The sequence below is a fragment of the Rattus rattus genome, chromosome 5, assembly GCF_011064425.1.
Source record: "Rattus rattus isolate New Zealand chromosome 5, Rrattus_CSIRO_v1, whole genome shotgun sequence".
NCBI classification, from domain to species: domain Eukaryota; kingdom Metazoa; phylum Chordata; class Mammalia; order Rodentia; family Muridae; genus Rattus; species Rattus rattus.
This window is the reverse complement of record NC_046158.1, coordinates 53,454,792-53,469,906: the sequence shown is the minus strand read 5'-3', so window position 1 is coordinate 53,469,906 and position 15,115 is coordinate 53,454,792. Positions and strand designations below refer to the sequence as shown.

The 15,115-nt window shown below is 44.8% G+C and overlaps 1 protein-coding gene across 1 annotated transcript in view; it reads left to right on the top strand.

Moving 5' to 3' along the window:
• Pde11a (phosphodiesterase 11A) overlaps nt 1–15,115 on the top strand; it is a 223,371-nt gene that overhangs the window by 96,973 nt on the left and 111,283 nt on the right. Inside the window, exon 8 of the mRNA XM_032902539.1 lies at nt 1,599–1,649. Within this exon, the coding sequence (XP_032758430.1) occupies nt 1,599–1,649 (51 nt within the window). The remainder of the gene's footprint in view (nt 1–1,598; nt 1,650–15,115) is intronic.

Genomic DNA, 15,115 nt, shown 5'->3' with positions numbered 1-15,115 from the left:
AAAAAAAGCCTGGCTGAGCACCATCTAGTGGCTGAGATTTGAATTGCAGTTTTGGGGTTTGGTTTTGGTTCTGGTTAGTTGCTGATTTTAAAGACTTAATATACAAAAAGGAATTGCAAACACTAAGAAAATCTAAGACAATATAAAGTCAGAGATTAAATTAATAAAATGGGAGGGTTGGGGATTTAGCTCAGTGGTAGAGCGCTTGCCTAGCAAGCGCAAGGCCCTGGGTTCGGTCCCCAGCTCTGAAAAAAAAAAGAAAAAAGAAAAAAAAATTTAATAAAATGGAGCCAAAAGTACAGAATTTTTATTGAAAAAATATTGCATCAACAAAGATCATGATATATGATACCAGCCAAACACATATGGGGTAGACTTTTAATTGACTATTCATGTAGTCAATATATGTTAATGTATGTACATTCTCTATGTAATATTATAAGTAATTGTATGCATGTAATAGATTTGTACTCTAGCATTAAATTTTCCTAAGAACTCTGAAATACAAACCCACCCCAGGTAATAGTGTTACAATTAACATTTTGCTGGTGGAAACTCATTTTGTTGTTAATAAGCAAACTGAAAAAAAATGTTATTTATCTCACAATATAAGGTTTTTGTGAGTCCCTTCTGAAAGTGAAAGGAAATTGGGAACACTGTAGAGAAAAGAAATAAAGACCATGAGAACCATGATCACAGTAGGAGACAGAGTTTACTTCCGGTAACCGTTACAAGGTTTCATTTGAGCATTACAAAATTCTGCCATCATCTTCCTTGTTTCATACACACCTATGAACTCTGCTGCACCACAATTAAGTTTTAAGTGTAATATGATTTTTTTTTCTTCCTGTTGAAAATAATGGAAAATGCCCTCCCGCCTGGGGTTTCAGGTGGAGCCTCTGGTTTTCAAGAACCGCTGCTGTTAAACCGAAGGTGGCTCTGTAGTAGTATTCCGATGGCACTCCGCAGAGGAGATCCAAAGAGCCTAGCAAGTTCACAGAGCTGGGGAAGTTCTGCTCTGAGAGCGTGGCTGCACAGACTATATTCAGCCACTGGGAGGCGCTGTGTCTGCAGCTGTGTGCTTTCACCGTATCAGCGTTCCTCAAAAGTTCTTTCAATGACTTATTAGGTTGGCGTGTTGTGACATTGCTATATCATCTAAAGCAGAGTTCTAGGGCTAATTAGATTTGGGAAATGCTGGGCTACAGTTCAGAGGCAAACTGTGATTCTCCAAGGTTGGAAAGTGCAGAAAGATTTAATGGGTTCCAAGGCCTTCTAATAATTCAGAAAAGAGAGACCATGGAACCATGTGATGACCCTTAAGGGTCACACACACCAGAGCATTTCTCAGGAAAGCTACTACTCTCATCCTTTGGTGACTGTGATCTTGACCCACACCATGTTCCTTCGAGGATACTGGTATAACATAGTCAGCCTTCAGACTGTGTCACAGACGGTTCTTGGTCGTCTCTTGTTAGACATTGAAGTCCACTGTCAGGTCAAGGTGGTGTATGTGAACACCTCCCATTTTCCAGGGAGGAGGATTCGAGACAATCCCACCATGCCCATTTCTGACCTTCTGTCCTCTTCCCCATCAGGTGCTGTCCTACCACGCCACGTGTTCCAAGGCTGAAGTCGACAAGTTCAAGGTGAGAAGGGATTGGGTTGCACTGTTAGCGCCTAAAGTTAAACTTTGACCGACTGTCGTCCTTCTCACTGGAGTGTGAGTCACAGTCCTGGGCACAGTGGCTTCAAGTCCTTCTTTTAGAGAGGAAGAAGGAAACACACAATGGAATAGTCCCTGTGTGTTTTACATGAGTCAGTATGTCTTTCCATGTGTTAAACTTACAGAAACAGGGTGGGGGCAGGAGGATTCTGTATAATAGGGTGAGAATCTAGACAGCTGACTTGGGTATTGGTTTTACTTCTAACTTACAGTCCATTTAAAAAAAATTTAGAGCCTTATTCTCTTATTTATCTATAAAACTAAATCAAGATATTAGGATCATGGCAGCTAACATTTACCACATGCTTCCTGTATACCAGGAACACTACAAGGCTCTTTTATGTATTGGTCCATCTCAACCTCACGGCCCTGTGAAGGGCTCTGCACACTATTTTTCCAGTTGAGTAAACCGGGGAGACACCGAGTGGCCAGTATAACCAGTAACACGTATAAGAAGTTCGATGATCCACTCCAGCACTGGCGGTCTTAACTGTGTGCCTCCCTGCTGCTCAGGGACTGGTTCCCATGGCTGACCAGTCTATGAATGAGTTTAAGCTCGGGGTGAGCTCCAGCTGGTTCCCACGGCCACTGAGTCTGTGAATGAGTCTAAGATCTTCCTTTGTATCTTAGTTACCACTGTTTCTTTATGTGCGGTTGAGAATACTATCTTGTCTCCTTGGATTCCTACAAATTGTTTTTTTTTTTTTCAATAAAATAGGAGTTCTGGGACATAGCTCGGTGGTATAATGTTTGCCCACCATGTTGGGGCCCTGGATTGAATCCTTAGGACTTCAGGAAATCAAAAGTATATGAATGTTGGGAAAGTGATTTGTCTCCCTTTAAAAAGAATTGGTCTTTGCATTTTTCAGTTCTGTTTTAAAGTGCTGAGAATTAACAGGGAAAGCCACTGCATCTATAGGAAATACCATATGCTGTGATGTTAGTACATGATGGCGCTTGCTGGTCTTCTAGGAGTCCTGTCTGCACATAGATCCATTTTATCCTCATAGGGAAAGAGAGACACAAAGACCTTTGGTCCTGATAGTCCATATTAGAATCCAATCATCTGAACTTCTAAAGAGGACAAAGAAAGACCCAGAGGACAGGGATAGAATTCCCCAGGAGGGCAAGGTACACAGGACAGGTATGCGATGAGTTGTTCCATTAGACAGACACTTAAGGAAAGGTCTTAGAATGGTACTGCAGATCAAAAGGAGAGGTACCATTGCTGCCCCATGCCCAGGAAGGATCAAAGCGATCTAAACCATGGCAGTCAGGGCCTATTTGTTGTAGAAGCAAACTTGTTACATACCTTTTAGTTTGTTTCTGTCTCTGTAACAAAATACCTGAGACTGTGTAATTTATAAACAATAGAAGTTACTTAGCTTATGCTGCACAGGTTGAGAAACCCAAGGGGTGACTGACCACTGCTCAGCATCTGGTATGTGTACATGCGTGCATGCGTGCATGTGTATGTGTGTATGTGTAGATATGTGTGTATGTGTACATGTGTGTGTACGTGTGTGTGTGTATGTATGTGTATGTGTGTGTATGTGTACGTGTGTATGTATGTGTGTGTATGTGTGTGTGTGTGTGTCTGTGTATGTGTGTTAGACTTCTTGCTTCATCACACCGTAGCAGAGGGCATCATATGGCAAGATAGAGCAAACACTCCAGAGAGCTGCTCTAAAGCCCTTTGGGTAAGCCAGGAATCCATTCATTCATGATCCAAGGCAGGGCCCTCAGGACCCATCCATTTCCAGTCACACTTACCCACACTGTTACAGTGATAAAAAATTTCGGACACGTGGGGAATTTGGGACTTTAAATCATGGTATATGTTGACTAGGATATGAACTCCATCGTTGCAGGAATTTTTGTATGTTTTCTTCATGGCGCTATCTCTACTGCCTTTTGAAGTTCTTGGAACATAGTGCACTCGGTAGGGCCACTCACTTGGTGAATGAATGTATGAATGAAAGCATGCAAGGAAGACCAGTGTTCTATATCTTAAGGCAGCCATCAAGAAAATATTAAAACTATAATATGAAATTATTTTAGATGCCAATTTAAATTGAATTGTATTTAATTTATATAAATTATATTTTCCATGAAGTATTTAAAACTTTTTTTACCTAAGTAAAATGTATCGTGTATGCACCAAAACACCAGATATTATATGATAAATCTGTAAAAATTTGGTTTTGATCTATAAATTTGGAAAGTTAAACAATAAGGCAAGGTCTTATGACCTAGAAATCTGCTTAGTGGCAATACCCATCTCCTGCTAAAAAGATAAATCACATTCTGTCATTTCACTTTTGCTATAGTTATGATTATTCTTGTTGCCAAAGCAGGGAAGTAACCAGAAAGAAAACAGCAAAATGCATAATGACCATAAAAGCCTCCCTGACAACCTCCCAAAAATACAGCAAGCCACACGCGGTCCAGAGCTCTCTGCTTTGTGAAGGTCACCAACCTGCATTCAGGTTTCCTTCTTTGCTTTACAGCAAACAGAACTCTAGTATCTTAGAACACGCCATGCTTTTCTATTTTAGCTCCCAAACATACAAAATATGAGGTATTTAAATTTGAGAACAAAGGGTTATTTCATCTTAAAACCATCAAGATTACTAACTGAACTGATTTATCCCAGATTTTATCCCAAAAGATATTAACTGGTATCCTATTATAATGTAATTTAGATATAGTAGTAATTTTAACCAAATGGCTTTCCCCTTGATATATAAAGTAAATAAAACATTATCCTAATTGATGGCTTGTGTCTATCGTAACTGCAGCAATAACATTAAAATGTAGTGTGTTTAGAATAATCCTGCATGTAGTCGTGGGACATTTATGAAAACTTCAGACTCAATTGTATACAGCTAAGTCAATAACTGAATAAATATTTTTTTCAACAGTATATGCAGACAAGACACATCTACATGCAACTGTGTTGTAACCTGTATTGTCTTTAGAACTTTTGAAAGTATGCATAGTTTTCTTTTAAACAGCATAGAGATTTAAATCTGGAATCAGTGTTATCCATGGATTTCCTGAGTTAAAGGATAGGTGAAAAGATAGTTAAAGAGTAGTCCTAATGTTCACTCTACTTAGCCGGAACCAGTGCTCAGTGATTCAGAGATGACCCTAGAGTTTGGAAAGATAGTGTTTAACTATCTGGTGGTAGAAAAGATCTGGAGCTCAGAGGCACACAGGCATATGATCTCAATAAAACCCTGAGATGCACCACATCTGGGATGGAGAAATATCTCAGAGACCAGCAAGATGCAACCATTTACATGGGTCCAAGAGCCTTTCTGAATCAAGCGGAGCTCACATGCCCCCCTATCTACATGTGAGTCCATGTTCAGCATGCAAGCCAGCTCTTGGATCCGTCTCATCCCTCAGCCACCCATGGATCCCTGTTCTAAGCTGAAAACGTGAGTGAATGCAAAAGCCTGATCCTTGTGGTGGCTTTGGCATCCAGACTGTCAGCTGCACACATCAGGGACCGAATACTTCACTGCAGATCAGAGCAGGGACACATTCCTGCCAGTATGGCCATCAAGGGCCGGAAAGGACAGTGCAGGTGAAGAGGCCACTTGGTGAGGACAAGGAAGGCACACCCTTAAGACCTCAGTAAACAGTGTGGGTGCCAATACTGCACCCTTCCTTATTCTTAGGTTACAGCCATTTGTACACATAGAGGGTGTGGCCTAAAGGGGGAGCTGACTTCATGTGAGATAAAAACAAACTGCAGTACTCTCGTGCCTCCTGGTTCTATTCCACACTGCTTCACCCGGTGGGTGTTCCCCCCATTTTAGAACACTGAGAAGGATCTGTCTGTTATTTCCTTTATTCTGATCCCTCCTTCTTGTCTTGTTGAGGAGAATTTGGAGCAATGTGTAGTGGCAGGTGGGAAAACAGGATTAGAGTTTGTCTCCGTCTTGTTTCTGAGGCTGTGGTCAAACACCTGGATAAGAGCAATGTAAGGTGAATGAGTTCATGTTAGCTCACAGCACAGGCTATAATCTGTCACTGCAGGGAAGTCGCCGAGGCAGGACCTGGAGGCCAAGTCCACAGTCGGGAGCAGAGAGAGAGCAAGAGCAGGCAAGCACATGCCCAACTCACTCTCTCCACTCACGCAGTTCAGGGTCTCCCACCACAGCCATGGTGACACCAGTAGTGAGGTGACAGTAGCTGGGGCTTCCCGCCTCAGTTAGGACACTCAAGGTACTGCCTCACAAGCACACTCCACAGGCTGACCTACCTAGACAAACCCTCCCTGAGACTCTCCGGGAAGGTCAGACTAGATTGTTTCTAGCCAGCAACTAACACTGACCCTCACTGACTTGAAAGCAAGTGTCCCAGCACGGACCAACAAGTGGATTGTGCTTCTTCAAGAAAGTCAGAACTCGGGATTATTTTCCCTAGTTCTGGTATTATTCATACCTCAGGAAATAGTCTTGTTTGTTCACACACACACACACACACACACACACACACACACACACAAACACACGCACACCAAACTTCCAGGTACTGATAAATTAACTGCTCTTAGAGTCTGATTCGGATGAAAACGTCGATAAATTATCCTTTATGGGCTTATTGCCCTGTGCATTAGTGAGCAGGCCAAGATCCAAAGAATGTTTTTTTTTCCCTCATTAACATTTACTGTTCCATGAACTTGAAATGAGAAGGTGACATAGGGAAAATTTGTGCAGATTTTAGTGCCTGTTTATGTCTCTTCAGCTCTGCGCTAACAGGAATAACATATAAAGACCATATTGACAATTAGATCTCTTTGAAGACAACTAGTTTAAAGGCTTTTAATAACCGGAGGAAGCCAGCTGTGATCACACGAGAAAAACGAACTTAGCACACCAATTATATGCTCCTGTGGTTTTATACAGTTTCCTTGGAGTCCATTGCTATGGACAGATCTAACGGCTATCAGCACCTCCTGCCAGCCTGTCCATTAGCATCAACCTGTGGACATTCTTAGGCTACAGTGCCTCCTTCAATCATCCCTTCTTCCAGTTCAGAACCTCATCGGTTACAGCTGCAATCAAAGACGAGGCTCTTTTACTGCCCCGTAACTGCCTCAGTAATTAAAGGCCAGTAGCTCAAGGTGGATGTTTGAGTCTGGACCACCTCTTCCATCACCCAAGCTTTCAGTGTTGATGCCCAAGCCACAAACTGATATCACGGCAAAGTAAATAAAGCACCAAGAATAGGCACTTCTTGTGGACCTCTGCATGGACGTAAGAGCGAAGGAAATGGTGAGATGTGATGTCATTCTCTTCATCTAGTTTAGATTTAAGAGATCACTTCAATTCACGGGATAAAATGGCGTGGAGAAGCAGCTTCAGGCCTCAGGATGATCCACCAAAGCTGCTATGACAAACTACCGGGGTTGTTCGGGAGCAATCGGGAGTGAGGAATGCCATGCTCCCTTTGTGGACCAGTGGGATGCATTCATTACGCTATAAATTCAAGAGAGTGTTTCTGTGATCACTGCACAAGACCACCTCCTTCCTGGCCACTTCCCCTAGCCACACAGCACACTGCAGAAAGAGTGACTTCACAGGTTCAACCAAAACAGCCAACTCAGGGCATGCTGAGGAGGGGTGAATGGAGGAGATCACTAAGGAGGGCTGCTAGGGATCCAGGGATCCGGTGATCCAGGGATCCAGGGATCCGGTGATCCAGGGATCCAGGGATCCGGTGATCCAGGGATCCAGGGATCCAGGGTTGGAGGCTGGCAGCCCACAGTGTCACCCACCAGTGCATCAGTAACCCCCCCCCCAGTTCCTCTGCCTCTCCAACAGATGCTCTCTCAGAGGATCCTCTGCAGCCAGGGCTAGCCTAGAACTTTGGTGACAGAAGGAGGTTGTTGTCTTCATGTTCCTCAGAATAATTCTCTGGAATGCTGCTTTCAGAACTGCCTGCCCTGGCTCTCCAGTTCTCCCTCAGCTTATTTCCAGGATGCCGTGAGGAGGCAGCGATGAGCAGACTTCTGGCATCAACTTTTGCCTAACTCAGTCTTACCCCCACACACACACACACACCCTTACTCCTGCCTCTTGAATTTAAGGGATCGTTTTGACTTTCAATAGTATTTATGCCAAGTTTAGTATCCAAGTTTTTCTTTACTGTCAGAGCGAGCTATTGTTTGCTCTCTCTCTCTCTCTCTCTCTCTCTCTCTCTCTCTCTCTCTCTCTCTCTCTCTCTGGAAAATACTCTACAGGGGAAAGACCAGCCCGGCACCGCCAAGGGCAGTCGTTGACACTGCGGCAGGCAGCAGCCTGCACGGCTCGGGCTGCACCCATAAATATGTGGCCTGCCTCGTGCTCAACTGTCCAGTTCCCTTTATGAATTGTGTCTTAATCAAAGGCTACATCACAGAAAAGATGGCTATACTTTGTCACTCTTGAGCACTGCAGATGCCAGGGAGGGGATGATGTGCAGTGGCCGGGTCTTTAAGGCCAAGCCGGCCTTTCTTAATGCTGAGCTCAGCGGCTGTGGATTGAGGGCCCTTCAAGGACCTGACTGACCCAAATATATTCTGGGACGACCTTGGCCTCCTCCCCTCAGAGCAATACACGCAGCCACTATTTGTCACTTCTTCTCTTTGGAAAACAAAGCAGGGACACCTTTTCCACAGGTCACTCACTGGAAACATCTACTTTTGTGGGAGAAAGGTTGAGCCTGGGGTCCAGGCAAGATGGATCAGTGGTTAGGAGCATGTACCGCTTCCGAGGTTGGGTTCCCAGCACCCCCTATCTAACAGCTCACAACTATGTCTAACCCCAGTTCCTAGGTATCTGACACCTCTGGTCTCCTAGGGCATCTACAGTCACAGGCACAGAACCAACAAAACATAGGGATACATAATTGAATGTAAGTTTAAATCTGTTCTACAAAAGGTCTGGAAGGTTCCCCACCTCCTCCAGTCCAGTTCGCTTCATTCCCTACTGGTCCCAGTCTCAGGCTGGAGGACAGTTCGTGTTGTTTTAGACATCAAGCAGAGCAGTGATGAGTTCAGACAGCCCAGCAGAGGCCACAGTGTGGCCCAGTGATAACCTTGACTGTGAGGAGAATTAAAGAAGCCAAAGATATCAGAACCTTCTGGAACACTAGGGTATCTGGGACTGCACCACTCTATATTTGTTCTGACCTCCTTCTAATACAAACTGTGTATGGTTATGGATTTGAGCTGGGAAATTGTGGAACTGGGACAGGTGGCCCCTTACCATGGGGACGGGTGCTTGATTTAGCAATCTTAAGGGTTTCATTCTTCCCTAGTTAGCCATTTAGTATACAAACAAGCTACAACCTCCCGCCTGCTCTGTCCCCTTGCCTGCACTCTGAAGCTAAGTGCCGTGGATGTAACCGCAAAGCCACCCATGATTCTTACCCCTCTGCATTTCCACGTGTCATCCCATTCACTCTGCCTTGGTGTCCTCCTCTCATTCCAACCCAGCTCAGGACTCTCACCAGTTCAGCTCCCTGCTCTCTCCTCTGCAGATAGTGACTGCCCTCTCTGGCTCTGCCTGGGCTCCCTGCCCCCTCCCTTTCTCAAATCCAGACAGAACCCAGCTGCCAAGTGGACAGCACTGTGGACAGCACTCTTCAGTGGGTTCCAGGATCCTGCTCGCAGGGCATCCTCTATGAGTCTCCAGACTCGGTCTGGACGTTAAAAGTGCTACAAACTCAAACCCACAGTCCACTGTTCAGGCTCGTTCCATCCCGACCCCATGTTGTTGGACTGTGGGTCCGCGTCCACTCTGCCACAGGGCACAGCCACTGGGGAGGTGGGGAGGGGGGTTTGACTGCGCTTATCCTACACCCACCAAGCTCTCAGGGGAGGGAAAGCGCACTATCTCTACGACTTGCTCCCTCCCCTTTCTTGGAGCCCAGCCTCCTTGCTATCTCTGCATATTTACAGCCTTACAAATCCATTTGACCTCACCCAACTCCCTCTTCCCCAGGCTTCCCACTGTCTATCCTTCACGCAGAACTGATGCTGCTTCCAATTCTTTTCAGTTTCTACTGCAAAATAAATCTTGGCACACCCGTCTAATCAGATGGTTAGGCTAGGAGCATTGGGGGAGGTGGGGGATTTTTGTCTTGTTCATTTTTATATCCCTTAAATCATATGTAGCCATGCTTGGCATCAGGGTGCATCTTGTGACCAGGTCCACTGAACTCTGCCATTTGGGGGTGGAGGGAATGACAGTGCACAGTAGGAAATTTGAAGCAGGGATCTATGACAAGAGCAATAATTGAACGTTCTGTATCAACCTTGGCTCTTTGGTGCTTTAAACTCCTTCTTGTATGCATTTATCAATTTCTTCGCTTCCTTATGAAGTCTAAGTTCCATGAAAATAAAGGGATTCGTGTTCTCCAAGCTGAGCTCTGGCCCAAGTCTGTTGAAGTGCCAGGTGAGGACAGTGTCTCTCTGCTGTAGGCAGGAGTTTTCACAGTGTTGACGGTCTCTTTACTATTAAATAAAATCCTGCATGCATGTATATACATTTTTCTTTCTAGACCTTATTGTTTGCTTTTTGGGGGGGTTGGTGTTTTGTTTTGTTTTGTTTTCTCCTTTACAGACAGCATCTCACTATGCAGCCCAGGCTGGCCCAGAGCTCTTGGTTTCCCGCCTGGCTGTGCCTCCCTTGTGTTGGGATTACAAGCGGGTGCACCACTCCTGCCTTTCTTGATGGTGAATTCTTGGTTGCTTCACTCCCGCTGTGGGCCCCTCCCATCACCAAGAGACTGAGGGTCCTGAGCAATGGCCTTGGCATCTTCCTCTCATTCCAACCCAGCTCAGGACTCTCACCAGTTCAGCTCCCTGCTCTCTCCTCTGCAGATAGTGACTGCCCTCTCTGGCTCTGCCTGGGCTCCCTGCCCCCTCCCTTTCTCAAATCCAGACAGAACCCAGCTGCCAAGTGGACAGCACTCTCAGTGGGTTCCAGGATCCTGCTCGCAGGGCATCCTCTATGAGTCTCCAGACTCGGTCTGGACGTTAAAAGTGCTACAAATTCAAACCCACAGTCCACTATTCCATCCTGACCCCGTAGGTGTGTATGTGCGTGTGTGTGTGTGTGTGTGTGTGTGTGTGTGTGTGTAAGTATGTGTGTCTGTGTGTGTTGTGTTGTTTGTCTGCCTGCCTTAGTGTCTGTCACAGTGTGCACGTGGAGGTCAAGAGACATTTTTCAGAATTTTGGTCTCTCCTGCTATGTAGGTAGCTCAAAGGCTGATGCCCTTTGCCTGCTGAGCCACCCCACTGGCCCCAACCAAACATTTTAAAACGTATTGCTATCCCTGTTTCATGAAATGACTTTCTAATGCTTTCTTAGCGTTCGCTGTTGTATACTGTCTCCCCCGTGTGTTTGTGAAGTCATGAACTGGCTTGGAGGGTCTTCGTGTCTACGTTTCAGCTGAGAACAGATCCATTCGAGACCTTTAAAATGTTTGTGAACCCAGTGCTAGGTTCTAAAGCAACGTTTGAGGAGTGAGCGCAGAACCTCTGCCCTCAGTGCTGCCCGCAGTCTCAGGGCTGCAGCCGTCCCCTGACACAGTCTGTGTTGGAACACGTATGCCGTGGGACAAGAGCGAGCATACGTGTGAACAGATACAGACAACACAGCTACCGGTTCATGTAAATGTTCTGGGCTCCGGGTTCCCTCGTCTGTACAGCGAAGCCATTTCCAGCTATAAAAGGGTGCCGCTTTACGAGCCTATAAAGTTTATCCGTAGGAGTGAAGGGGAAATAAAGCACAAAGGAAAATAAACGTTGACAAAACATCTTGAGGTCTTTATGATTCCGAATGCTCAAAGGTTTGAATTGAAGATCAGCTTCGGAATTAAGAGTATTTGCTGCAAGACCTGGCCCAGGCTGATTTAATTACATTTTGCAATTAATTTTTCAGGGGCTCTCGTGGCTATATTATATTTGAAGAGTAATAAAAACATAATGATACTCGGGAGGGGGAATGTGGCAATGTTTGGTAAGATAAGCCTTAAACTCCTCGGTTTAGAATCTAGACCCTAGCTCTGCCCATAAATGTTTACGGAGTAATTGCGTGTTTAAAACTTAAGAAATAGCAGTGGCGATTAAAAACAAAGCAAACAAAAACAGTCCCATGGCTCAGGACCCTCAGTCTCTTGGTGAAGGGAGGGGCCACAGCGGGAGTGAAGCAACCAAGAGTTCACCATCAAGAAAGGCAGGAGTGGTGCACCCGCTTGTAATCCCAACGCAAGGGAGGCACAGCCGGGGGAAACCAAGAGCTCTGGGCCAGCCTGGGCTGCATAGTGAGATGCTGTCTGTAAAGGAAAAAAAAAAACACCGAACCCCCCAAAAGCAAACAATAAGGTCTAGAAAGAAAAATGTTCCCAACTTTGATGGCTTCCCCCAGCCCTGGTTTAGTTTTGGTTCTAGAACAGTCCATACACTTTAAGTAGGAACATGGAAGCAAAGTGCTGGAATTTTACTGAGACGATTTCTTTTGATTCCGCTATTCTTCTTGGAAACTTAGCGGCATTTTGACAGCCTTGGAGGCAAACAAGCGAAGGTGAAGATGTCTAGGAAGGAATTTCCGGTTGAACTTAAGATACTATTTTTTAAAAAGGACCATCTGTGGTATTCCTTAGTGTATGGTGTTTTGTTAGAAATTTCCCTCTGGATTCATGCTTGTACCATCCCGTGGCTTCCTGCCCTGGGCTTTTAGACTGTTTAGAAATGTATGGGAATTGGAAGCAGGAAACATGGAGGCCCTGCCTCATTCGTAGAGCTGGGGGAGGGGATCCATTATTCTGACACGTCGCCTATCTTCTTTAGTCCAGTCGCCTATCTTGCCATGCAGAAATCTCTCGACATCTGGAAATCTCAAAGAGAAAAGCAGGGTTCCACTTTATTACCCTGCACTCTCCAGGCTGCCGAGGACCATGTAAGAAAGATAACACGGGCAGAAGACTGCAAACATCGGTTTAATGATAAAGTATGTGTCAGGAGATAAAGTCTTAGACTTAGGGCATGAGAACTTATGAACCAGATAGGAGCTATGGGAAGGAAGATGTGGAGTGAGGGAGGTGTAATCTTCTTTTGATATTAGGGATATCATAAACAGTATGCTGGTTTTCTGAACTGTGATTATTAGAATGTAAATTCTTAAAGTACGCACACACACACATGTTTATATATATATATATATATATATATATATATATATTTATATACATTTTAGTTTAACTCACTGAAATATGCCCCCATTACGTGTGTGTGTGTGTGTGTGTGTGTATGTGTGTGTATGTGTGTGTCTTTGTTCAACTTACCAGTATAGTCCTATGATTTAGAGTTTTAGCTCTGTCATGAGGGAACGATCTCCCAGTAGCCCATTGTCTCCAAGGAGATAAGCAAATGGCAAATCCTTGAGAGAACAGGATCTGAGATGAAGCACTTTGGCCACTGGGTGCCATCCTTGCTCCACGCAAGAATTTCCAAAGCCACATTTTTAGGGAAATGGTTAAAACCTCAAAGATGGATTTCAAAGCAGTTTTGAGATATAATAACATTGGTGCATGTGTACATGACCTGGAATATGTTAGTGACACCAACATTGATTCATTCCACCCAGGCGTGATCTGGAGGGCCGGAGAGCAAAAGCTCCCCTTTGGTTTAGCCTTGTGAACAAAGGGAATGGCCGGGATGCCTGATGAACCACAGTGAGCCTCCTGTGAGGGCACGGAGGTCCCGTAGAGGGCAGGGATTGACGAGGTGGTGCCATGTGAGCATCCGGAGGTCGGAGGGTCAGATGCCCCATTAATTATCTTTATGGTTGTTTGTTTCCTTGGTTCGCATGCAACCGTGTGCTTGAGCTCACTGTCTGGCAGGCCCCAGCCCTTCGAGTATGTCCCTGTCAGGACTGAGCCAGCGAGCAATTAAGAACTCCATTTCCTGGCTCCCAGGCGTGCTAAGTGTTCAGTGGAAGTAACTCTGGGGTGAACTTTGCCACCCTGGAAGTAATCCTTGAAGTTCACCCCTTTAGCCAGGCCTCAAAACATCCAGAGTCAAGAACTTAGCAGCCATGCAGAATTTTGCCTACTTTGGGTTTGAGTCCCATAGATAGATAGATAGATAGATAGATAGATAGATAGATAGATAGATAGATAGATGGATGGATAGATGACCTCCTTCTCCTTCATATATATGATATGAATTTAAATATATATATAATTAAATTCAGCATTATGAACAATTATAGCCACAGAGAACGTCCTAAGACTGCTTTGTAATACAGACTGGTGTTTTCAGAACTTTGGCCATTTGGTTGGAACTCAAAGAAGTGAGGCAATAAACAATAAAGAATTTAATTAAAAAGTGATAAATCTGTTAGGTTTTAGGGTAACAAAAAGTTGAGACTGCATTCTAGAAGGGACCTAAGCTCGTAGCAGCTAGCTTTGTAGTTGAGCCGAAGCAGTGGTTCTCAGCCTTCCTAACACTTAGACCCTTTGGTACAGTTCCTCATGTCGTGGTGACCCCCAACCATAAAACTATTTTGTTGCTACTTCATAACTGTAATTTTTCTACTGTTACAAATCACAATGTAAATCACTGATATACAGGATATCTGATCTTCCACCTCTGTAAAAGGGTCACAACCCACAGGGTAAGAACCACTGTCCTAGAGGCCGTACACAGAGCAGCATTTACAGTACCTCTGAGGGCTAAGGGTGATCAAATCCATGCCCTTCTGGAAGGAGACGGTATGAGAAGGGATAGGGAGAACTTTAAAGCATCAGACTTTCTCAACCTCTCCAGGGATAAGAGTGTCAAACCCAGCTACGTGGTTACACAGTGCCAGGAGGACAGACTTAAAACTGCATTTCCTCTCCTTCCTAGAGAAATGACGTGGTGCCAATCACCACAGGACACAGTGCCAATCACCACATCTTTCAAATATTGCTCCTCACTGAGAATAATACTACTATGGCCCAGCATTTCTGCTGATTTGGGTGCTGTTATAGCTCTTGCTCTGTTGAACCGCAAGCCTCTGAAGGAAGTGGCTGGACTGAGCTGCTGTATTGGGCAAGTCCTGGAAGGACCACACTATCAAATAGGGGGCTTCAGCTTGTGCTGCTAAAGTCCTCTCCTCTCCCTGGTATACACTCAGTTCACTCGGTGTGAGAGTCCTTCAGAAAATGAGAAACACAACTGGCCAGGTCTGCTTCTAGGATATTGCTTGTAGTAACTCATTTCACAGTTGCAAAACCCATTTTACTTTTCAGATAACAAACCTGAGACACATATAGAAATGCCCAACAATATACCAGTTTAAAAAAAAAAAGCTATTTTCTGGGCAGGCCTGGCATACT